At 49.0% G+C, this 23,564-nt stretch overlaps 11 protein-coding genes across 11 annotated transcripts; 5 read left to right on the top strand and 6 right to left on the bottom strand.

Moving 5' to 3' along the window:
• Window positions 1-855: 855 nt before the first annotated feature.
• On the top strand, window positions 856-1,038 carry N7515_000494 (uncharacterized protein; the record flags this gene model as incomplete). The annotated part of the gene is made up of 1 exon (XM_056661238.1): window positions 856-1,038. One exon carries the CDS (start codon window positions 856-858, stop codon window positions 1,036-1,038), a length of 183 nt encoding a protein of 60 aa, XP_056526404.1.
• Window positions 1,039-1,699: 661 nt separating this feature from the next.
• N7515_000495 (uncharacterized protein) lies at window positions 1,700-2,145 on the top strand (the record flags this gene model as incomplete). The annotated part of the gene is made up of 3 exons (XM_056661239.1): window positions 1,700-1,839; window positions 1,912-2,009; window positions 2,078-2,145. 3 exons carry the CDS (start codon window positions 1,700-1,702, stop codon window positions 2,143-2,145), a joined length of 306 nt encoding a protein of 101 aa, XP_056526405.1.
• Window positions 2,146-3,277: 1,132 nt separating this feature from the next.
• N7515_000496 (uncharacterized protein) lies at window positions 3,278-3,955 on the bottom strand (the record flags this gene model as incomplete). The annotated part of the gene is made up of 1 exon (XM_056661240.1): window positions 3,278-3,955. One exon carries the CDS (start codon window positions 3,953-3,955, stop codon window positions 3,278-3,280), a length of 678 nt encoding a protein of 225 aa, XP_056526406.1.
• Window positions 3,956-5,072: 1,117 nt separating this feature from the next.
• N7515_000497 (putative GABA permease) lies at window positions 5,073-7,097 on the bottom strand (the record flags this gene model as incomplete). The annotated part of the gene is made up of 8 exons (XM_056661241.1): window positions 5,073-5,552; window positions 5,611-5,940; window positions 6,007-6,404; window positions 6,467-6,549; window positions 6,603-6,692; window positions 6,755-6,778; window positions 6,841-6,911; window positions 6,978-7,097. The coding sequence occupies 8 exons, from the start codon at window positions 7,095-7,097 to the stop codon at window positions 5,073-5,075; spliced, it is 1,596 nt and encodes a 531-aa protein (XP_056526407.1).
• A 616-nt stretch (window positions 7,098-7,713) lies between these two features.
• Window positions 7,714-8,963, bottom strand: N7515_000498 (uncharacterized protein; the record flags this gene model as incomplete). Its single annotated transcript, XM_056661242.1, has 4 exons — window positions 7,714-8,149; window positions 8,209-8,351; window positions 8,403-8,627; window positions 8,700-8,963. The coding sequence occupies 4 exons, from the start codon at window positions 8,961-8,963 to the stop codon at window positions 7,714-7,716; spliced, it is 1,068 nt and encodes a 355-aa protein (XP_056526408.1).
• Window positions 8,964-10,288: 1,325 nt separating this feature from the next.
• Window positions 10,289-12,227, top strand: N7515_000499 (uncharacterized protein; the record flags this gene model as incomplete). The annotated part of the gene is made up of 4 exons (XM_056661243.1): window positions 10,289-11,510; window positions 11,558-11,786; window positions 11,888-12,108; window positions 12,199-12,227. 4 exons carry the CDS (start codon window positions 10,289-10,291, stop codon window positions 12,225-12,227), a joined length of 1,701 nt encoding a protein of 566 aa, XP_056526409.1.
• A 1,672-nt stretch (window positions 12,228-13,899) lies between these two features.
• Window positions 13,900-14,328, top strand: N7515_000500 (uncharacterized protein; the record flags this gene model as incomplete). The annotated part of the gene is made up of 1 exon (XM_056661244.1): window positions 13,900-14,328. One exon carries the CDS (start codon window positions 13,900-13,902, stop codon window positions 14,326-14,328), a length of 429 nt encoding a protein of 142 aa, XP_056526410.1.
• An 898-nt stretch (window positions 14,329-15,226) lies between these two features.
• Window positions 15,227-16,884, bottom strand: N7515_000501 (uncharacterized protein; the record flags this gene model as incomplete). Its single annotated transcript, XM_056661245.1, has 3 exons — window positions 15,227-15,397; window positions 15,455-16,305; window positions 16,368-16,884. The coding sequence occupies 3 exons, from the start codon at window positions 16,882-16,884 to the stop codon at window positions 15,227-15,229; spliced, it is 1,539 nt and encodes a 512-aa protein (XP_056526411.1).
• Window positions 16,885-18,594: 1,710 nt separating this feature from the next.
• Window positions 18,595-19,944, top strand: N7515_000502 (Rieske [2Fe-2S] domain protein; the record flags this gene model as incomplete). Its single annotated transcript, XM_056661246.1, has 1 exon — window positions 18,595-19,944. The coding sequence occupies one exon, from the start codon at window positions 18,595-18,597 to the stop codon at window positions 19,942-19,944; it is 1,350 nt and encodes a 449-aa protein (XP_056526412.1).
• A 291-nt stretch (window positions 19,945-20,235) lies between these two features.
• N7515_000503 (uncharacterized protein) lies at window positions 20,236-20,876 on the bottom strand (the record flags this gene model as incomplete). Its single annotated transcript, XM_056661247.1, has 3 exons — window positions 20,236-20,345; window positions 20,413-20,517; window positions 20,585-20,876. The coding sequence occupies 3 exons, from the start codon at window positions 20,874-20,876 to the stop codon at window positions 20,236-20,238; spliced, it is 507 nt and encodes a 168-aa protein (XP_056526413.1).
• Window positions 20,877-22,256: 1,380 nt separating this feature from the next.
• On the bottom strand, window positions 22,257-22,520 carry N7515_000504 (uncharacterized protein; the record flags this gene model as incomplete). Its single annotated transcript, XM_056661248.1, has 1 exon — window positions 22,257-22,520. The coding sequence occupies one exon, from the start codon at window positions 22,518-22,520 to the stop codon at window positions 22,257-22,259; it is 264 nt and encodes an 87-aa protein (XP_056526414.1).
• Window positions 22,521-23,564: the final 1,044 nt, after the last annotated feature.

Here is a 23,564-nt window from a genome sequence, read left to right on the forward strand (position 1 = left end):
CTATCTAGAATTTCCTCATGAACCTGTCAAGTGTCCGAACCGAAATGATTTTCCTTCTCTTCTTTTTCTCCACCGAAGACTTTTCTCCAGATAATAGCCGTTTTGGGACTAGTGGGTGCCAATTTCCCACAATGTGATTGGCCCACACGTGACGATGTTGGACGGGCTCTTGGAGTTCCTTGGATGTTCTTAGATGAAGCAATTGATAAAGATTGAAATGCTCTGAATCTGTTCCATTCCCGGCAATCTGTGTAATCATTCATTTGGCAAGTCGATATTTGCTGTGCGGCTGTGTGCCCACTAGGATAGTGTCCCGAGCCAGAGGCTTCACGTCGATCACCCCCACAAATTGCTCGCTTATTTCGATTTCGTTCCATTTGCGGTTACTGGATCCGCGTCTTGCGATCTCGCACTCTTCCCATTCGCATTCTCTTGCTTGATTTGTGCCTCTAAGCGAAGACATGAAGCTCCGCTACCGCTGTGAGAGCCAAGACTACCTTCTTTCACCTTATTGCAATCGGGTACGCGACATTGGTTGACAAGTTACTGCGGTAATCTCACAGTAGGCTTTGAGTCACCACGCGAGCTCGGTGCAATCATGTACACCCGACTCTATTCTCATTTATGTACCCAGTTTGGGTGAAAATGAGAGAAGCTTCCTATCGCTCAGGCAATGGAGATACTGTCCGACATGTAAAAGCATGACACACGGCAGATACCCACACTGATGATCTTCAACCCCGGATACGTCCACTTGGCACTCGCTTCAGCCTCATATGAGTTGTCAGGCTAGGATAACGCCTCTCTAGGTGACCCCCACTGACAGCATTGATGGCACATCTTTTCCCCTCAATAATGTCGCATATGCACCCGAGTCCCGGCTCTGGGTGCGGCAGGAGGTCCAAGCAAAGCGCCTACGAATTCAATGGCTCAACACATTCAGGTGCATATGCGACGTTCTTGAGGGAAAAAGATGTGCCATCAATGCTGGGCCCGGACTCGATGGTGAGTCCCGAGACACGGAGGTCGGATGCTTAGAGTAGACGATGTAAGGGTGTGAAAGGCGTCGGGATGTTCGATCAGACAAGTAAAAATGAGTAGGCGTATGAGTATGAATGGCAGGGTTATATACTGTGTTGTTGAGCATAGCATACGGGTACCTAAGCTTAACGTTAGCCTAGGTAACTAATTTCCTGTACTGGAACTAACCATCGCATGGTTAACTCCCTCTCTTACGGGTACAATCTATGCCAGACACGGTCGACGAAGTTCATTCCTGCCATTGTCCTCCGCGACTTGCTCTAACTATAACCGGTTGAACCTGCTTGGCTACATGTATATTTCGCCCCCGTGCAACATCAAACTCATTTTCATATGAATAGCACATTCTTCCTTAGGTTCTTCTAGATCCCTGATCCCCTTCTGTACTCCAAAGTCTCACGCTGAGAGAAGTGACGTCCACCATTCCAAATCCTAAAATTAAACCGCGTCGTATAGGCGGTTGCCCGCATAATTGTGTATCCATGGATACTCACACGTTTGCCACACCCGACTGACGACATGCAAAGACTATCGAATACCTCCCCGCATCTGATATTGCAATAAATAGTATTCATTTCCTGACAACCGTTCCAACATAACCACACTCCCAATCTTCCATACACCACACACAATCATATAGCCATCAACCACACTCAACATGGTGACAACCACTATCGACCGCAACCCCCTAGATCCCAACTTCGCCGAGCGCCGCAGCTCCCTCACCAATATGGATCAATCAAACCCGCCATCCAGAGGCAAGGGTGTGGATGGCATCGCGGACAGAGACGTTGCCCCGTGAGTTTACACAGCTTCGCCGTCGCATAACTCGCATCTGAGTACTATATCTGACATGCTTGGATAATACAGATCTCCCCATGCAATGTGCTCGGAGCTTGCACACCAACACGCCATCGAAGGTCTGCATCAGAATACAGAGCATTGGACTCAGAAGGAGGTTGATCACCGTATGTCCTCCCTGTTGGTTTACGAGTCTGGGGTAATAATGTCCGCCAACCTGACGATTGATACCTAGGCGATTTTCTTGCTGATCTCAGCTCCGACCGTGGGCTTCAGGCTCATCCTGAGGAAATCGGGGAGTAAGCGACATCCATTCCCGGGGCTCCGGGAGCCAGGACAGTGCTTGACTTGAGGACTGGTCTACGCTGGATATCCTAGGATGTGGGTTGGAGCCTCGATGTACGGGTTTTATGATGCGATGGGGGTTGTACAAATCTTGTACGTTGTATATTAAGAGCCTTTCCATGGTTATATTGAAAATTCATTTGCGTGGGGATGCTACTACATGACATGAGCCCCGAGGGGCAATTATATATCTGTGACATCACGGTGATGTTTACCCGCATCCATGGGAGCTGGGGTTGAACATCCTGCGTATTGTCAATTGCATCAAATTGTGTATCTATTTGATTCACGCACTTATACGGTTATCATTGGAAAGCAACAACTATGCCACTAACATAGCCTGAGATCTACAAATGCAAGATGATCCGAACTGATTAGACGTGATGTGATTTGACTTGGATTGGAATAGGTATGAATTTGCTCTGGCTTATAATAATCAAAACTGCTCGACATTACATTAACCAGCCAAGTGGCCGAGCAGTAACTCAGCCATCTTATCTTCCTTGGTCTAGTGGTGATGATTTCCGCTTGTCATTGAAACCGATAAGCGCGGGAGACCGGGGTTCGATTCCCCGAGGGAGAGAGATCTTTTTTACTTTTTTGATTTGCTTTCTTACTATTTCTCAGAGCTGATCGTTTTGATTACCATTTAGAAGCACATGCCAAAACTGGACCCGTCATGTGAAAGAAATGTCCACTGACGCCCAGAACGGGACAGTCAAGGCCCTCAAGGGGGGTTCTCGATCTGATATCGTCCATGCCCATAGTATATTTACATGCTTCTTCCAACCAAATATAACTTGTACCTATCCCTTTCAAGCTTCGCCTATACTTTTACTTTTCCTCACTTCTTGCCTACCTGCCCTACCACGGCAACAGCCTTTCTTTACCCAAAACTCTGTCACTATGCCAGCTGTAAAACATTGTAGACACCCATGTGGTGCACATTCCCTTTCTCCTTTAGAACTACCCCGTAGAAGGTAAAGCTACTCCGTAAAGGTAAAGGGATATTGAAGGCACCCATCCATAACAACAGTGACCATTATTTACTACATACAGAACGCAGACAGCCACGCCCATACCTCTAATCCTAAATCCTCTTCAAAGCCTCAACAACCTCCTCCGTCGGCAACACATCGGCAAACTCCCCATCAAGACTAACAAGCGAAACCCTCTGAATAGTCTCGGAATCAATCCCCTTCTTCCCAAACGTAGCGGTAGCATCACCAACAAGCACAATCCGCCCGTAATCAACCACACCCGCATTCTCACGCGATCCATCCGCTCTCAACCGAACCGGTCCATCAGGGAACCGATCCACAACCCGCAAATTCGCCGCCATGCGCACAGTAGTCGAAACACAATGATCAGTTGTCAGCCCAGCGAAGATAAGCTGGCGGAATCCCCTTTCCCGCAAATGCGCCTCGAGCCCAGTCCCGATGAAGGAGGAATTGACATTCTTCCAGAAGACGGGCTCGGTTCCGTCTGGTGCGGGAGTCGCGAAGTCTAGTGGGAGGAGGTTGGAGGGATTGGAGGGGTGGAAGGGGGAATTTTTATCTAGGGAGGTGTGGAAGATGTGAATCACTCCCAGTGGGACTTGGGATGAGATTCTTGCTGTCCGGAAGGTGGTGAGGAGGGTTTGGAGGTTTTGTTCATAGTTTGGGTTGGATCTTGTTGTGCCCCAGTGGGAGATTGTTGTTGGGTTGGTGAAGGCTTGTTGGTTGTCTATTAGGATCAGGGCTGTCGGTTGGGTGAATTGCAATGTCATTTTGAATGGTGGTGCGATGTTTGAGTGGGTGAGTGTGAGTGTGTTTGATGTTGCTGGGGAGGATTTTACGGGTTTTATTGATGAATCACGATCTTGAGGTTGGGGTTGCGGGTGAGTCACCTTGCTCACAAATCATGTCTTGATGACAGACTAGAGAAGCGATGCTTGGTACCTAGACTCAACAAGCCTGGTTCTCGGATACAAGTTGTACCGTTCCGAACTATACCTATCGCATGTCAACTGCAGCCCTAGACTAGATACAAATGACAACATCAAATGAAAGATTGCAAATTGAGGCAATGAGCTTTTTTAGCCATGCGATGATGCGAACCAGAACCCAAGAACTGACATCTGTGATCTCGCAAGGGTGTTTTCGGGGACGTCGAATTGCGGCTATTGAGCGAACGGTTACAGGCGTTGGAAAAGACCATAGTTACAGCGATGGAGATATCAGCGCTGTATGTGAAGCTCGGCTTCCTCATTATTGGGTCAAATTGCTGCTTTCTCTACCTCAGCTACTATCTGTGGCGTGCAGTGGGACCTGATAGTGGCCAGAGAGAATGATTTGTTATCGGCGGCCATCGAAGCGAACAAAAGGCAACATGCGCATCACGACAGACGAATGGCACTCAATCGCATCGTTTGCGAAATGGAGGGTCATAACGGGAGTTATGCAGAGAGCAGACTGAGATTTACTTCGTACTTAACACGCTCGGATATAGACTGGGCGCTTGATGTGCTCATAGAAATAAGAAATAACTGCCAATAGCAACAAGCTATTGCCAAGTACTAACTAGTCTAGTTAGAGACATGCATAGTTATGACAATCAGCCAGCGTTAGATTCCAGCCATGGCTCCCCAGGCAGATCTCATACATGATCCTGGGCCAACATAGACAACCGAAGGGGGACCTATTGACCAGGAATGACAGCCAAGCCACGCAAAGCAGAGTGAAATATGCTGATATCTCTTTTCAACGACGAAAAAAACCAAGAAGAAAAATGTAATGAATTAGAACTAGCGCTTTTTAAATTCTCCAGAATTCCTCCAAGATATGAATAAGAAGGGTAATGTACACAATACCAATGTAAACCCGTCATCTGTTTCTTCCCACGATCTACTCAATTTCCACGATAGGGCCATCGTACACCTTTCTAGCGCGAATAGCATAGTAAACGAGGCTGAGGAAAATCACACCAACCGTTCCGACAACGCTGAAGTTCATAGTCTGAACAGTGACAACCCAAGATGGAGGCCAGAAACTGAAGAAGACGGCAATAGTCATGTAGATGAGCGCAAAGGTATTGACCAAAATGCCCCAGATGCCTGGCAGGTGGAATGGACCCCACACAAGCTTTGCACCGACAGTGTTGACGACGGCGGAATCGCTGCTTCGGCCATTGCTGATACCACCAGTGCAGCGTCGCCAGAGAAGTAGACCGGCGACAACCATGTATGAAAGATAAAGACCAGAAATCGACATCGCGACAAGATCATTGAAGGCGACGGACGATCCGATTGGGATGAGAGCTAGGAGGCAGGCAACGCAAGTTGTAAGAAGGACCGAGTAGATAGGTACAGCGGTGCCTCCGTGAACCTATAATCAGGCATTGGAATCGAGCTGTAGAATGTGAGGATTTAGGAACGGCACATACCTGGCTCCAAAGTCGCCAACCCGGAATACCTCGGTCCCGAGCGAAAGACCAAAACTGGCGTGATGCAGAAGCCAGCATACCAACAGAGGTAGTAATACCCATAGTGGTGACGATAGAGCTCATCACTGCGGTTCCAGCCACAGATCCTGTGGCCTGCAAGAAAATCGCCATAAAAGGATACCCAGTGGGCGACTCGAGTGCGGCTCCAACATCCCCGAGACAGAAAAGCATGGCCAGAAGCATGCCAAAGCCTAGAGATCCATTGATCAAGACGCTGAGCATGATTGATGTCGGAACGGCCGTTGCCGCATTGGTGATTTCCTCGGACATCTGGTTGAGCAGGAAAATGTTAGTGACTCTTGAAAATGATTTGTCAAGATGAAGATTTTCACTTACGTGGACTGCGGCATCACCACCGGCAAAGGCGAATACGCAACCAACCATGCCAACGAAGAACGAAAGACCTTGAGAGGGGAACTCGCCCAGATTCAAAAACTGTGTGAAAACTTCATGCGCTGATCCATGGTCCGCCATGTAAGTCAGAGGAATCAGAATGGCAAAGAATCCCAGAACGTGAAGGATGAGAATGAATCCCTCGAACCGCGGGAGAAGTTTGCCGCCGACCGAGTTGATGCCAACTGAAAACAATGCAACAGCCCAGAACAGTAGTGTCGTATGCCAATTCTTCGGCTCGTAGCTGCTCTGGGTGAGAACGATCAATCCCTGGATAAGGGTTCCGCATAAAAAGCACGAAGTTGCGTATGTTGCTTGCCATCCGATAACAGTAAGCCAACCTGCAGACAAATATTAGCTCCCTTGAAACGAGTTTCTTTGCTCCCCGACGACCGGTTCGTACCCGTTATGTAGCTGAATATTTTCATTACAGATCGTGGGGCGAGCATCGAACACCAGTGATATTGACCGCCAGAGGTTGGAGCCCTTTCGGTTGATTAGTCCAGGAAATATTGCAGAGAGGATTAAAAGACCCATACATCGAAGCCAACTCTGAAAGAACGACGAAAGTCGACGCAACTCCGATCCAGACGAAGATAAAACCATAGACCGCGCCAGCAGGGCCGCCACTTGTAGTGTTGTCAGTCTCAATGTAATGGAAGGAGAGGGGGGGCTTCAAGAGACCACTTACTTCGAATATGCTTGAAGAAACAGACTGCGGAGTAGCAAGTAGTAAGTAAAAGAGCTAAATACGCTTCAGGCGCGGAGCTTGCTCACACAACGATTCCCTCCCAAGTAATTAGGATGGTACAACTAAACCCCAATATCGACATCAATCCGAAGTTTCGCTAAGCCAATCTAGTAAGTATCGTCTTGGAACAGTTCAACAAGAATACTCAGGATGGAAGACCTACCTTCAGGACTGGCCGCTTCCCCATGCGTACCAGGTTGGCATCGTCGAGCTCAGCGCTCGTGGGGCTATTGATCTCGTGCATACCTACCGTGCTTGACTGCTTCATTGGATAAGAAGCCATATTCAGCGCGCCTGGAAGAGAAACGAGAGAGGAAAATTGAGCACTGGGATGACCAGGGGAGTTCCTCTGTTTTGATTCAACGGGGAGGCAGAGGATGCGCGAAAAGCTAATGCCACTTCCTTGTGTTTACCCACTCACGCTAATGCGCTTGTTCCATTCCATTTGAAATCTGGAACATCCCTAAGTACCCTAACTGAGGGCCACCCCCGAGTCTAAACTTTGATCGCTTTTTCTTTGGTGGATATTTACTTTATTTAGTCTCTTGTGTTACAACGCTAAGGATCTGCTCCACATCTCGGTTCACCTCGCCATATCATAAAAGCCTTGTACATACAATCAAATAATTATTATTGCTGAGCGTTAGCGAAGCAATGTGGAATGCCTCGGAGACCCACTTGGCCGTTTTGAAGGAGGTACGGAGTAGTACTCCGTAGTATTCTTGGTGTAATATCGTCTCTCTCGTCAGCTTGTTTAGTTTCGTTGCACTGTTCAGTAGTCCATATAGCACAAGTATTACATCCTCTTAGTCGCATTCCTCCAAACCCCCTTTCCGCACTGATTATTACGTACAAATTGAATCAAATTGAATCTACTGTAAACCAGACATTGACCTATTTCAGCCATATTCCCGTCGGGTCTCAGTCACAGTCCATGTTCGGACCTCGTGAATAATTTTCGACTGGCTCGTTTGGCTCTCGGCGTCAGAATCCGGCGAGGAAGTCACGATAGTCTGGTTGACAGTACCTTCCGGCATAGTAACAAGCTCATGCGTCTCACTGTGAGTCTCTCTCATGCGATCCCTACGCGATACCTTGTAGGTGGTGCCAGCATAGGTCCTCTGTCTGCTCCCATAGCTGGATTCTCCTAAGTTCATTCCCGATGACCGAAGGCTGTCGAGGAAAGGTTTGAATTGAGGAGAACAGGCAGTGACGATACTTAATGCCTGAGTCATTTGGGTGGAAACTACCACAATCCACGTATCCCATGATGGGTCTCCCGATCCCTTTGCGTCTCTCGCGTAGGCGAGCTGACAGATAATGGCAATCACCACGCTGAACATATTCTGTTAGTTAATTTGCATAAGAGCCAAGACCAGGTGTGGATCACATACATAACTCGAAATAGAAAGACGCTGGACAAAACAAGCTTCTTCTGCATATCTGCTTGGACACGGATAATGATCAAGAGTGCCTGCGCGATAATTCCCGCTTCCGATAGAATATTAGTGACACCAAGGTAGTTCCACCATGCGACCTGAGATTTCGTGAGAAATGTTTGCGAAGATTATCCTATGGCATTACGCACCATATCGAAGCATTTGCCATTCATGTAATCCCAAGTCGCAGGAACTTGACACTGGAAAGCTGCCGTAAAGACGCCAGCGATTGTCCATATAACGATAAATATGCCCAGACCGAAAGCGAACTGCCGATCAAGAGAAGCGGGTGATAGATTGCGAATGAACATCATCAGGGCGAGTTTTGAACAGCACATGCTGATAACGAAGAGGATGTTTGCAGCGTATTGAGACTATGTACCAGAAAAACTCTTTAGTGTTCATTCCATTCGAGTTGAATATCTCATCAAGCAACGCAATCTTACCTTCATCATCTTTTCGACATCAGATGCCGCCAGGGGAAGAAAATGCTGTCCAAGCCCGCCATCAGTGGCCACACATACTGCGGTGGATTGACCGACACATGTCAACAGAGCGGCGATGATAAGAAAATCGTCAACTGTCAATTTGCGAAAGATCCAGTACTTTGTGCCCAACCGAGTAAAAACACTCAGTATGCAAGTGACTAGCATAAACAGTGTTAGGACGTTGATTGCGGGAGTCCATGTCTCTCGCAACTCTGGCTTCATCGTGCCTAGGCGTCAAATTGAAGAGAATCAGGAGATACCGTTGGCGACATATATGACATGAGTCCCAAGACCATAGAAAATTAGAGGCTTGAAGGAATGAGTGCGTATACGGCTGTTTCCCATCGCGCTAGGCGTTCCTCCGGCAGAACCATGGATGGATCTAGCGTGCCGTGATTTACCAGATCGCGATCAGAGGCCATTCGATGGTAATCTGGACTGTAACCGAGCTCCACGAAGTAACCAACCACAGTACTCCGTACTCCGTACTCAATTCAGTATAGCCATGTCCTTTGATGGTTGGTTCCAGATAAAGCACAATGCGGCCTTCGTAGGCCAATCGGAGGTGCGAGAACCTTGCAACCTTTACCTTGGCATACTGACTGATCCCTGCTTATTCCATTTGATTGGCCTCGAGGCCCACTGGCCCACCGGGCCGAAGCCGAGCGATCCCTGTTCCTATCCCGTGGATCCTAACCTCGAAGCAGACAATGCGGTATTTTCTGATACCTATACTAATCCTAACAGTAGTCAAAAAGTCAATAACCCGTCTTTACTTATCTGTAATGGTAGATCGAAGGTATGTCTTAGTCGATTCAATCTCGTGGCTACTCTACGCTAGTTCACACTCGAATGTTAATGGGATTTGCGAAGTGGGACCCCGGAGTCCGGACACTCGGACTTTTGATGTAGAGCGAGCCCCGACGAATAAAGTTTACTGAAAATTTACTGTCCCCGAACAGCTAAGGTAGCCCTATTGCAACGTGATCTCTAGCGCATCAAACACAATCTCCATTGGAACAAAGCCAATTAGACTGCGACCTCGAGCCACTAGCGGTTTCTGGTTCCAGTTGAAAATAGAGGATCATAGACTCTAGATCTTCTAGATCAGCCTAATGCTATGTTCTTCACAAGTTCACACTCTAACTCTCGGTGTTGCCGTTTCATTATGGTTCGTGGGGGCCAAACTCCCACTGTTGTGTTGTAGGCTACGGCATGTGACCGGCACGGAAGAATCACTCTTCCGTGCACAGGCGAAAACACCCTCTCTAGCGGCGGCCTAGCCCCTGACTGCTTCTAGCCTCTTCATCCAACCAATGCACAAGATATACATCCCGAAAGGGTGTGGGAAGCTAAAAGGCACAGTCTACAGATAACTTTCAGAGTTTTGGTGTGGATCATCCCGGTCGACCCACCCATCATCAACAACAAATCAAATATCGAGATCTCATAGAGCATCTAGGATCTCATCCATCTATCTTGACTCTCCGTGCCGTTCCTGTTGAGGTGTCTTCAGTTAGTCTCAGTCTCAGTACGCTTTATTGAACATGAACATTGAGTATGTGAAAATTCTGCCTCGATTTCATGATCTTATCTTTAATTCAAAGGACCTCGACAAACTTACGGATCTCCCTGTCCTTGGGATCCTTCATTTCACTTTTCACCCCGGAGTTGACATTGCCGATACACAGCAGTGTGCGGCTGCCTTGTGGAGGAAGTCTTTGAAGTATGTTTTGACAATCCCTGGATTTGAAAGGCTATTGTGGTCGCCAGTGAACGATACTAGTACTTCCGAGTCGTCATGTCAGCAGGTCGTCGTCTTGATCCAGTGGAATGACGTTCCTGGATGGAAGCTATTCCAGTTGTCCCTCGGATTTAGTATGATGCTAGGCTATATTTCACAAGCTTCAAGTAGTTGCATCCAATATACTCTGCCACTCGAGATACCGAGCCCATGTTATCTGGAGCTAGTATCCTTTCAGTTCTCAGCTACGCCATCTACCCCTCAGGTAGATGGAAGGACAGGGTTCAAAGTTCAATGGGATAATACTTTCTCGCCGCCTTGCCAAGCTGCTTTATCTGAGGCTGGATTGGTGCACGCCGGTGGAGAGTGGCTAGAAAGAGACACTGATTATGAGGATCTCTTCTTTGTCGGCCTGATTTTCTGGAATTTGGGGACAGGAGGCAGCCAAAGTATTCTTGCCAATCGTGTATCTCCCCTCGTCGAGAATGCGTCGTCAACAGTGTCCCTATGCACAAACCAGTTGGCTTTTGTCTCGCCTGATGATGCATCTATACTTCAGCCGTCTAACTCTTTTACAGGCTGTGAAATTTCCAAAATCAGACATCCAGCTTTTCAAAAGCCTGTGCAACCAAGATACAGCCTTCATGAAGATTTGGGGACTCCTGGTACCAGTGTTGGGAAGGACATCTGCCATGTGGAAAGTATGTCGCTGGCAAGACAAGAGCCCCCTGAGCGCATTGCTGCTGGTCCGGCTGGAGCTTGGTATAGGGCATCGACTATCTCTCAACATCATATTCCGCTTCAAGCTAGGTTTCAATTCCCGTGCCAGGGCCTTATAAAAACTGGTACATACATGATTTCTTTCTGGGCACGACGCGGCAACCAGCATGTACAAAGCTCCTTTGAGGCCTTGCGGATGGGACTTTGGAAGCTGGGTGACTGCCCACTCCTTATATGGGGCGAGGATCCAGCGAAAGAAATGGACTGGACCAAGATTATGCTTTTCATTGGTGAGTGTCGTCGAGGTATGTTAAATCGTGATTAATGGGTGATACTGACCTTCTACTTTAAGACCTCTCAAATCCCGTTCAATCCAATGAAGATACATATTCTCTTCTGCAGCAGCATCTTCAGGAATTTTCCGAGGTATCTGGTGATGACATACAGCATCTTCAGCATAGAATGACTGCTTCTCCACAATTCGTTGGGAAGTGCAGTGATGCAGACATAACATTTTACGAAATGCGATCGGATGAGAATGACCGACGCGCATTTGTATATGCCATGACGAACTATGGAGAGTACGTTCTTCCCTATACTGCAGTTTCAAATCTTGTTGTGTTCAAAGTACCCTTCCTCTTGGAGGATTAATTGCTAACATTATCATTCCGACCTGATCTAGGACTTTGAATCAACAAGTCATCCAGGGAAGGAAATCATCCCCGTGGTCAGCTCTCGAAGTGAGATGCAGTTCCTGGGTTCCGGTCAATCCTCGCTTCACTGGAGGCGACGACATAGGGCCACTCAGTTTCGCATCGGTATTCAGTCCACAGAAGGAGGGAGCCAGAGAAGAGTGGTATAACGACTTCGCCGAGCGAGCTCAAACTCAATATGACCTCCTGGGTCATATCGTTGACTTGATGTGAACTTTGTGTATGAGCATCGAGAACTGCTATGTGATTTTTGAGAACGAAGATCCCTGGATGGAAGCAGGTAAGATGGAAAAGTCCAAGCGCACATAAGCCGGTGGAGGCTGAATATTTCATTCCCATTTTCTGCGGACTTTCAACAATCTCCATAGTCTAGATGAGGCTTTTTTGCATCGGAATTAATGGCGAATCACAAATACCAATAGAAGTTCATCGCAGGGGTGTTTGTCAACTTTTCATGTGGTCCTCGTCTCTACTTCCCTTGTCCTTTGTCCCCATTCCTTTATCACCATCTATTGTCCACTTTTGTCTAAATAGGACCAGTCATGTGGTTAGGTTGATGACTGACAGTTGTCGAGTCTTAGTCCTGTGACTAGAGGGGAGCTTAAAAGCTTCTTGCCTGATTCCTTTCTTCTTCTCTTTTCCTTTCCTCTTCATATTTGTTGTCATTATATGAACGCACTCTTTACCCAAAGATCTGGCACGTCATATCCGTTGCCGTTCCTATGGAGCCACATAAGTCGGAAAGACCTCTTATGTGCCCATATTATCCTGACCAGCGTCCACGCATGTCGGAAGGCCCCCATTAGCCTGCGCCAAGTGACAAATTTCATCACGGTGCGGCACCCAAAACGGTTGATGCTCTGTATGTACAAATTCTCATTGTGGTTGTTCGGCGTGAGATCTAACATGATCAGCAGAATCAGTGAGCCACTCACCATGCTGTCAATGCACGAGGAAGAGGTTCCGGTTTACCTCAGACCAACGAACAACAGACCAGACCTTTCAAGATATGGTCCTGTACAAACAGCCGAGAGGACATGCTCGATCTACCTACTCGATACTACAGTCCACCGGCTGAATCTGCGAGTACCGAGCCGTCAATTGCTCATGGCACCTCTTTTGAAGCTGCCATGTCCTGAGGCAGCTTCTCCCCATCCCCCGGGGCCCCGCCATCCCACAGATTGCTGGATACCGCTGTCGCAAGACTATCAATTCGCCCAAGAATCCTAGGAAGCGAGCCCGTCTAAACACGTACACTGGCGGCAATCCTGAGGAATTGCGGACTCCACAACATGCGACCGCAACGCCCACAAGTCCGACAAACAGTGGCATCTGATCGCCATTCCTTCCCCACGAAGCGATCTGTCCATGCAAGATGGTCCTACCCCAGACCGCGGTATCCTCATGCAGGATCGCCTTTCCCATGGCAGCCATCTCCCAGCCAACGATGCCTGTTCCTTCCTCACTGGCTGTTCCTTCCTCACTGTGACGATCAGGGCTCAGAAGTCAGGCGTCACATGATGGGTGGTGAGTGTGTGTGATACGAGAGCTGTGAGAACCTGTGACTTGAGGAGGAAGAGGACATGTCCTGTGACTGGGAGAAGAGATAAAAAGTCTTCTGCGGATTCTTTCTTGTTCTCTTTCTTTTCTTTTCTCATAGTTGTTGTTTCGTCTTAATGTACTCTTTTATCTAAAAGATTTGGCTGGTAACAGCCAGAACATGGAAAGGTCTCATGCTTCGACCCCTCCACTTACAAAAGAGCGCGCCATTCCAAGCTCCATTGCGCAGCTCGAGAGCAAATACGCCTTATGGCTGAATATCGAGCACAAGAACGGACAGCGATCAATCAACGATCGAGGCTTATCCGGCTTGGACTATTGCTTTCAATGGGAGGGAACTGTTGGACTCATCAAAGTGGTCCCATCGCATGCACACGAAGCCACTACCGATCAAGTCACTCGGATCATCGATTACTACTTAATGGCGATGGAAATCCGACCGGCCGATAGAAGATGGGCTATGGCAACAACCTACAGGCCTGCCGCCCACAAGGGCAAGCAGGCTGACCAATGTTTCACCCCGCCGTGCCGCAGTGGCTCTCCTAGACAACCTGTTGGCTGGCCAACATTCGTGATAGAAACGGGTCTTTCAGAGTCTCTTCCGCGGCTCCGCGAAGATGCTCGATGGTGGTTCAACAACTCGCCCACAAAGACAGCGGGGAGGCAAGCTCTTCGGCCAGCGGTCAGACCATTTCGGCCAGCAGCGACCAACAAGCTGCTTAGTCTGAGCAGCTTGCAGAACCAATCACCAATGACGGAGCACGACAATGGCCATCTCATGGGACATGGATCGATCCCTCAAAGAGATAAGAGAGGATCGTGGTGCGAGGAGGTCACATGCCCTGATTGACTTCCGCTTTCACCAGCTAGCACAACCTCAACAAGATGCCCGGTAGCTTCGGGCCAACCATCACTGCTACGCTGCCATCGCCGATACGTGCTCTGGCTGCCTGGCGTAAGCTAGGCACTCCAATATGTCCCTGAAATTCCTGCAATTCGGACACAGTGAAGAAGTATATGCGCGATGCTGTGCAGGTCCTTGCCATGCGAGAAGCAGCTTGCCAACAGCGTCCGAGAAGTCCTGGAGAAAGGCATAGGCAGTTCGTGATGGACTCTCTATCTCTTTTGTTTCGTCTTTTCGGTTATGTTATGTTTTGTTGTGCTTTTTGCTTTTTTCTTAGATGTTTCTCTACAGCGAGCTCGCATAGTTATCGCATCTCACAATATGATTCACTCTTGAGAGTCCTTCGCTAGAACTGCCCCCAGTACTGCTTAGCTGCGCGTCCCTGGCTGTCAAGCTAGCCTATGATTTGGCCTGGCTGGTTTACTTGGTCAAGAGAGAAAGAGGAATGCGAAATTGGGTACATACCACGTACCCATAGCACTTGCAAGGATAAGTGTACATAGTGAAAACGCACTCGAACACTGAATAGGTATGGTTCATAATGCTACAAAATAGTAAATACATGTAAAGCGCGTGACGCGAGATTCGCGTTGACGACCTGGAGACGTGCAACAATAACGATATGTGTCTGAGGTGATTGTATTAGGTGTATGTGAGGACACGAGCCAGTCAATGTCCACGACAATGCTCTGACGTGAGAGAAAGTACCGTCGCTTATTTTATGAGCCTTGTGCAAGCTCGATCGAAGTCGTTGCACTTAGCAGCCGGGCTATGGTAAGGAATAGCAATCCCGCTATTAGTGGAAATTCGACAGGCCACTCATGATTGGTGTAGTCATAGTCGGTTAAGAGGACTGGTTACCATTGGACGAGGCGTAAGAGCTTGGAGGGTTCGGATACGGGGATTCATAGGACGTAGGCGAGGGAGGGGATGCATAGAACGTAGGTGAGGGAGCAATCCGGCGTAGGCTTGGTACTGCTGAGGTGTCCCGGCTTGCAGGGTCTGACTGAGTGGACTAAAATGGGTTGTCAATAACGGTGCCATTTGGGCATGTGGTGGGAGTTGCCCGTACCAATGTGGCAGTTCTGCTCGTGGCCGCTTTTTCGGCGCCCGCCTTCTTATCCATCCGCTCGACGAAAGCTTTAAGGACAATGAAGCGGCGGTAGACACCAAATCTTTCGAAGTAGGCTTTCTCAATTTGCCGCGTGGTTTTTGAGTCTCGCTGGGCCTTGAACCAGGCTGGGGCGTGCTCTTTTTCATACTCGGTGAAGTTCTTGCGTGTTCGCACGTTTCCGTTCCGTGGCTTCTCGGGGCCGATTTGCTGCTGAGCGGGCTTGTCGAGCTTCTCATTCGTCGTTGCCATATCTCTGCTGGCGTTCAAAGCCCTGAGATCTGGTGGTGGCGGACTCATCTCGATCTTTTGTTTTTTTGGAGGTGGGTGCATGGCGCCTTGGTTTTCATTCAGGTGGTGCTTTGCTGGCTTTTCCTGTTGGGTTTGCCGAGAGCCCTGAGCATCGTCTCGGGTTTGCTTGGTTAGGGAAGGCGGTATTGGTGGACTGGAGCGTGTACCGCTGGGGAGGGGATGAACCGGCGAGCCCTTGCTATTTATGGCGGGTGTTGAACGCTTTTGTTGGCTTGAGTGCACAACAGTATCTTCATGGCCGTTTGAGGATACCTGCTCCGATTCATCGCGCACGTTGGTGTGAGGTATGTCAGAGCCGCTTGACAAACCGGAGCTTTCTGATAAACTTCGCAAACGTGTCTTGAACCCGATGTCTATCGCGGGACGCGATTCACTGCGCCTTAGGCACTGTGATCCAGGCGTCTGCGGTGTATGAGGCGTCTTTATAGGACCTCGGATACCTTCAAGCTTGATACGGCGTCTCCTCAGTGCCAGCTGAAGTCGCTTCAGTCTCTCGATGTCTGCTTTTGTTAGTATGTTTCTGGATTAACGACATTTGCGAGTAGCATTGAGAAACACGAACACTTGAAACTCCCATCCAATTCATCCAAGACATCTGCCTCGATTGCCAGAGTGATGGCAGCCTCTTTTTCCACGTCGGCGGTACTTGGCAACGGGTTGGAATCTGACGTGATAAAGCACCGGTTGACCAGGATACTCCTGTGTAACGATTCGTCGATGTTGACTGTCTTGCCCTGATAGTCACAATGGTAGGAGCCATCCGGCTGCTTCTCAAAAACGCCGTCTCTGAAAATGCCGACCCAGCTAAGCGAGGGGTCATTTTCAGTCTTGGACGTTGAAGGGCCAGATGCAGAGGGGGAGATTCCCAATGTTTCTCTCAGGCGCGACTCAAGCTTGTAACTTTCTAGCGGTTCATCTGAGAAATACTGGGTGAATGTCTCTTGCCGGCCAAGGACAGCCTGATACGACTCCGTTAGCTTGAGGCCATCATGTGGCAGAGACTTGAATTTAGGCAGCTCAGATTGGACGCCCTCCCGATACGCCCCCCAATTGATCGTGTGGTTGGGACCACTGTGCATTTTGAATCCTGTGCGTGGTGTTAGGAAAGGGGTTCAAAAAGTTGGCTAAATGCCGGTAACATACAGCAGCGTCAGTTGAAGCCTTGAAGGTTGCTTGGTTGTCTGGCGTATCTGTTCTCCACGCGTACTGAGATGTTGAGTGTACTCCGTATTATGACAGTTCGCTGACGCAGTTGATGGCGAGCAATAGCCAGCGAACGAAAGTTTTTCTAGACCTTCTTGCGGAAGGTGCGACACTCAAATGGCGGTTATCGAGGCAGGATCGGTTCTTCGAAGAGGTTGGTGAAAAATACGAGGTTACGAAACCCCGCGTAATAGAGAAGTAATTTTCGCTTTCGCTCACCTCCCTTAGGATGCCCGAAACCCACCTAAGTAAATCGCTTCGAATTATCTGGAGATGGGAGAATAGGTGATGCCTTAACGTAGCCACCGACTTGTGATAAGTTATTGGGGAAGATGGAACAAAATGATTGCGAATGACTCTTATTACCTTATGTAACAAACGCGACACAGTAACTAACTAAACCGTGCTGCGTGCAAGCGAGGCCCCACAACTTACACTAACGGACCGGGTGCCCCAGTTCCGTTACAATTAGCCGCTAATTTATTACTACATAGACCTCGATCCCTCGTGGAGACGGATATACAGAGTACGCAGTTTGGCCTTAGATATTTTGTATTCATTGCTGAGCGTTAACGAGGCAATCTGTAATAGGGGGTTTGCATGTCACGTGACTGTCGTTGGCATAAAATTTAGATGTCAATCGGTGAGAACCGGCAGAATAGCATCCTCCACCAATCAGATACCGGGAATCTATATCTACTTGGGGGTCACAAAAGAATCAACACTCAGCAATTGACGACGCCAAAGCCCCTCGTATTCAATGGACAATGGACATTCTACAGGGTTAACATTATTTCTTTGTCTGGACGGTCTATGCACAGTAGTTATGCATCATCCATTCGGGCACAGTCACCGCTGACTGCTGCTGTGATTGGCTGATGAGAAAGAACGCTAATCTCTTTTTTTAGAGCTCAAAGTTGAGCTAGAAGAAGGACAAGCGCTTATTGTCCTTGAGATAACCCTTTCAAAGCGGTACCAAATGTGATCAGAGGGTTTGACTTATAACATTATGTACAGCTAATACTTTCTCTTGCATCCACAGCATTTCTGTGTTAACGTCCATACATGTCCCTCTCTGACCACTGTCGACCATAAGTCCAATTCTCACTTTGTATCTCTCTACTTCCAATGTGTACATGGATGTACTCCGTACATGCATTCAATTTGCTCTCTATCTGCACATACTGCAACATTACAATACATACAGCAAGACAACCACCACATATGTAATTTATTTTCGAGTCACCGATTCACCGGGAGACTCGCGAGAATACCAATGAGCTAGTCACATACAAGTTATTTGGAATTGATAGCAGGCTGACTAGTCCTTTTTCAGGGCCCGATACAAGGCAGCGGCAGCAACCGCAGATTCCAATGTCCTAGACTCCTAGAGGTTAGGTCCCAACCGACACTCCCTAAGCGCGGACCCAACGATAAGAACAAAATAAAAGTGGGGCTGGCATGTAAAAAGTAAAACACATCAACACGTGATCATCAAAATCAATTGAAGGCGAAAAGCCTCAACCCATCCCCCAATCAGCCACCAAAGCGACTCCAGTGCCGCTCCCCAGGACAAAAAAGTCAAGATGTGGATCAACTGCGGCAAACTATCCGACTTCATTCAAGCGCGATACGTCGTCCGATTAACCACAGGCAAGAAAGTGGTCTTATTCCGTCTACCGACGATTGACAAAACCAGCCTAAAAGCTAACGAGACCAACGATGGCTGGTCCTACTACGCCATGGAAGCGGAATGTCCGCATGCCGGCGGCCCAATGGCAGACTCCTCAGTCGACATCGAGGACTCCGCATACGTCGTGTCTTGTCCGTGGCACGCATACGACTTCAACGTAGAGACAGGCGAGTCCAGTGTTGGGATCAAGGCCTGCACCTTCCCTGTCGATGTGCGCGGTGAATTCCTTGCATTGGATTTCCCAGCTGAGGACGGAGGCAGCGTGGGGCTTGCGAGCGTTGAGCCTGTTAGTGAGAAGGTGAAGCTGAAGAACCCGCGGCCTGCACAGGGCGCTACTACTGTCGCCGCCGGCGATAAAAAAGACAGCCCAGGCGCGGCGACGTATCTCGGCGATAAGGCGACGCTGTGTGACTGGGCGGCGCATGTGCTGAACACAGCCAACCCCGAACACAAGATCGAGCTGGCTACGCATCTTTTCTCTATTTTCACTGCGCGAGAGGCATCTGATACACCAATGCCGCTTGGCAGGGGCACTGTCGCCGCACCCGACCAACCGCCCCGCGAGAAAATGGAAACCGTTGACCCGAGCCAGATGCCGAAGGCTGGAAAGGGCGGGACGCTGAAGAGCCGGATAGCGATGCTGCATGCGCTCGCGAATATCGAGCTGTGGGCTATCGACCTGGCCATTGATATCTGCATTCGCTTCGCGGCGTTCCAGACAGAGGGCACTGGAGAGGAACTTCCGCGTGCGTTCTTCCACGACTGGTTGAAGGTTGCCAATGACGAGGCGAAGCACTTCTCGCTGCTGCGCACGCGACTCGAGGAGATGGGGTCTTTCTTCGGCGCGCTGCCTGTGCATCACAGTTTGTGGCTATCGGCGACGGAGACGGCGTACGACCTGCGTGCGCGCATCAGCATTATCGCGTTGGTCCATGAGGCACGTGGTCTGGATGTGAATCCTATGACTATTGAGAAGTTCCGCAAGGCGGGTGATGCGGAAAGTGTGCTTGCGCTGGAGGTTATTCACAATGATGAGATTACGCATGTTACGACGGGGCATCGGTGGTTGACTTGGATTTGTGCTCAGGAGGGGACCGATCCTGTTCAGGTGTTTCGATCGAACGTGCAGAAGCATTTTAAGGGTCCGATTCGGGGGCCGTTCAATGAGGAAGCGCGCTTGCAGGCTGGAATGGATAAGCGGTATTATGAGAGTGCTCCCAGTGCGGGAATTGCAGCTTCATGACTCCGGATGATGAAGGGACATTGAATGACATGAACAAGTATTTACGTTGAAACATGATGTGACGAGGTTGATCGGCGAGTCTAAGACTCTTTCGCTGCTAGTGATTTCTTATTTTGATATCCCTCATTGTGAACTAGCAGGATGTACATAGCACAAGAAACCCATTTCGTATTGATTATTCGCTAAATTAGCCATTACCTAGTAAATGCCGAAGAGACTAATTCCCGACACCGATCATTATATGCCAAAATGAGGACGAGGTCCGTCCGCGACCGTGCAGGAGTGATTCTATTAGATGTACTCGGCCTTCAGGTCGACCTCGGAGCAGCTGGAGGGGATCTTGGCGTCGTAGTAGTTGTAGAGGTAGAACAGCTGGGGCGCATTGTGGAACCAGTCACATACTAGATTGAGAGGATATGTTAGCATCAAGCCTGTTGAAGAGAATCAAAGATGCATGTTATTCCTTACCTAGCCAGCCGCCGAAGCCCATTTCCTCCGACCACACGAAGTCGTCGCCCTTGAGGGAGAATCCGTCGTTGCCTTCGCCGGCGTTGATAGTGATGGGCGCCCAAGCTAGTGAGACAGTCGAGTTAGTTGTGTTCGAAGTGCGACACGGGGATATCTTTCAAGGGGTACTCACAGGCATAGTTGGTAACGCCGGGGGCGTTCATGCCCCAGGGGAATTCGGTCTTGAGGTCGAAGAGAGTCTTTGTGCCGTTCAGGTAGGCAGGGCTGGCGGTGTTCACGTCCTCAGTGAGCACGGCGTCGTTGAGACCCGCGCCTGTGTGGTAGGCATATACATAAAGGTTGTTGTGGTCGGAGTTGGTGGCGCCGCTAGTCTTCAGGTGGAAGTGTTTGGACTCCTCGGCGTTGGCCACGGGGACGGCGATGGTCGTGGTGGCGAGTAGGAGAAGGGATGCGATGAACTTCATTTTGGAGGTGAGAGTACGGAGTAGGTGTAAAGGTGAGGTGTACGGAGTAGGTAGTGTGAAAGATTGAAGGTGGAGGCTGGAGGCTGGGAGGTTTTGTGAAGTTGAAAATTGAAATCAGACGATCGACAGGAGGGAAGCTGGGAATTTATGTAGAGAACATCATGAGATAAACGAACCATCTCATTTACTTTTCTCGGTAATTATTGTTGTCAATCCCGATATGATCTCCGGAGGTTTACGATGGAGCACAACCCGGGGAACAGAGTGAGACATCTTCTACCCCAATCAATGCACCGCCTTCGCATTGGCGATGATGTCGATGGAGTTGCTAAAAGCGGGTCCCGGCCAGTGATGCGCGGGTGTGGCGAAAATCTTACTGATTTAAGCCTTAGTGGGCACTGAGGAGGAACTACTAACGAACTAGAGTGATTGGCGTTGGAGGGGATGTGAGACATTTCTCCGGGTAATTGCGTCGATCACTTGGGATATTGTTGAGATTCTGTCAGATTCTGCTGGTCAAATCTGACGATGTCACTCGTGGCGGAGGATTGAACAGATATGGCTCAACAGACGGCATTCCTTTCCTGATCAAGACCCTTTTCTGAGACCTCAGGATGAGAAAACAGGCCAAAACAAGCATTTTACCGGATCAGATGACAAGAAATGCACATAAGCTGAGACAAAGGCGGCGGAGTGCTTTGTTTGCTGCAAGCTTTTGATGGCTTCAATGACTTCAAGTCCGTGGGGTGGTTGTGGTTGGAACACCTTGGAGGGAGTTCCACCTCTCTGCCGCATATCTCAAGTTTGTGTGGTATTCCATGGTTGCTTCTGGCAATCCCAATATTGATTACACTGAGGTCGGTAAACCCTGTCCTTCTCCCACGAGTCGATATACAAATAGTTCCACCTTGCCAGTCGATGGTGTCATGGACTTCTGGATCGGGTGGTTTCCGCACTGTAAACATTGGCCTCAGGCGACAACCCACAACTGTATGTTTCCACGTGAGGCGTCGATACTACAAACAAGCAAACATGTAGATGATATCCTCCGGATTCTTGAGCTTTCTCGAGCACTTTGATTCGTAAAGCCCGTGGCATTTTCATAGCAAATGTCTTGTATGCTACCTTGTGGCTTCGACTTCAGCAGGGGTAGACGGGATGCTGCATATACTGAATCAGGTTCACTCCGTAGTCCGTACATAAAGCCGTGCTTAGCAAACAGCCAATACGTTGCCATGGTAGAACGCTCTTCCTGGCCTTTCGGACGCCCTAATTTTTTCGGCATCTGGTGCGCCAAGGGGATCTCCACTTCTACGGGTGGGAAATGCCGAAATTGTGGGGCCCCCGCGAGTACAGTAGATCCTGAAGCTGCGGGTACTCTCATCCTTGTGTCTCAGCTGTGCGGCCAGTGCGTTGGTGGGAGCTCAGATTTCTTTCGGCTTTGACTTTCTGGTCTTTTGGCCGGGCTGTTAAGGGTGCAGGTTTCTCGAGGAGCTTCTTCAGACGTGTTTCGGAGACGCCCCATCGATGTTCATTCACTGCGGAGACGATCAATGATCTTGGCGCGGCCGATATCAGGATTTTCAGAGCGGATCTCGCGTACAACTGGGAGTCATCCTCGGTTGGGAGTGTGAGATTGCCCATGTTTTGGTTCCATGGGTAGGATTGCTGGTGGATTTTGTGAATGACGATGTTGGGGTTCTGAAGCAGATGATCTTTAGTTAACTGTTTGGGGTTTGAGTAAACACAGCACACAGCACCCCACACCCAATCAGTTATCATCGCCCACAGTGACAGTTGAGGGGCCCACCACCTTCAATCGTTCCTACCTTGGTAAGTCATATACGCAGTACTTTGACTCCTACGTTACCCTGTTGTTCCCAGGCGCTTCCCATGAAGTCCTAGACGAACATTAACAACGTTTTTCCTAGAAAGTGCAGCTGTCCTGGAATCTTGGCGTTATCTCGGCGATCCACAGCCATGGAGTACATCCACGCGAGATCCTGATGTGCAGTCACAACCATGGTCGAGTCAACCAGCCAAGAACCCCCTTCAATGTCACTGACATTATCACATAACATCATCATCTGTTACTGACCCGGGGTAATGGTCATGTATGGATTGGAGCAGCCTATTGACATTGCCTCCATCCTCGACAACAGACCCCGCCCCAGGCATCTGTGAAGGGGTAGAATCAGGGATTGGGTGGCCCTGTGCCCAGAGAAGATGATCATGGAACTGCAGCACGAATAAATCAGTCCAGACAGCATCGGAACAAACGGTCGATCAGCGCAGGTCTTGTGAGCTTCGATACGATAAGATATGGACCAATCTTTGTCCTGCAATCTTCACATGGCCTTCCAACGAGTCTTCAACAACGGAACATTCACCCGTACAGGAGAAGAGCTTTTGGGAGTAAATGTCCTGACTTCGGGAATTAACGTCGGTTGGAATGCCACCGGAGTCTACCACGTGTCCATGGAGGGAGCCGAGACAGAGTCTGTACTCGTGGAGAAAACTGTCGCTCCCTTGGCATCTTGTGCAAGGTCATCTTTTGTCCTATCATGCGCCGTTCGGTATGTAATTTGTGAACATTTATGGACAATTCGCACTCTCAACCTTGGATCTTCAACAAAGGCAGATTATGGAGATTACTCATCAATGACATTATGACAGCATTTTATCATC

The sequence above is a fragment of the Penicillium bovifimosum genome, assembly GCF_028826915.1.
Source record: "Penicillium bovifimosum strain IBT 22155 chromosome Unknown utg000001l_segment0_segment0, whole genome shotgun sequence".
NCBI lineage: Eukaryota > Fungi > Ascomycota > Eurotiomycetes > Eurotiales > Aspergillaceae > Penicillium > Penicillium bovifimosum.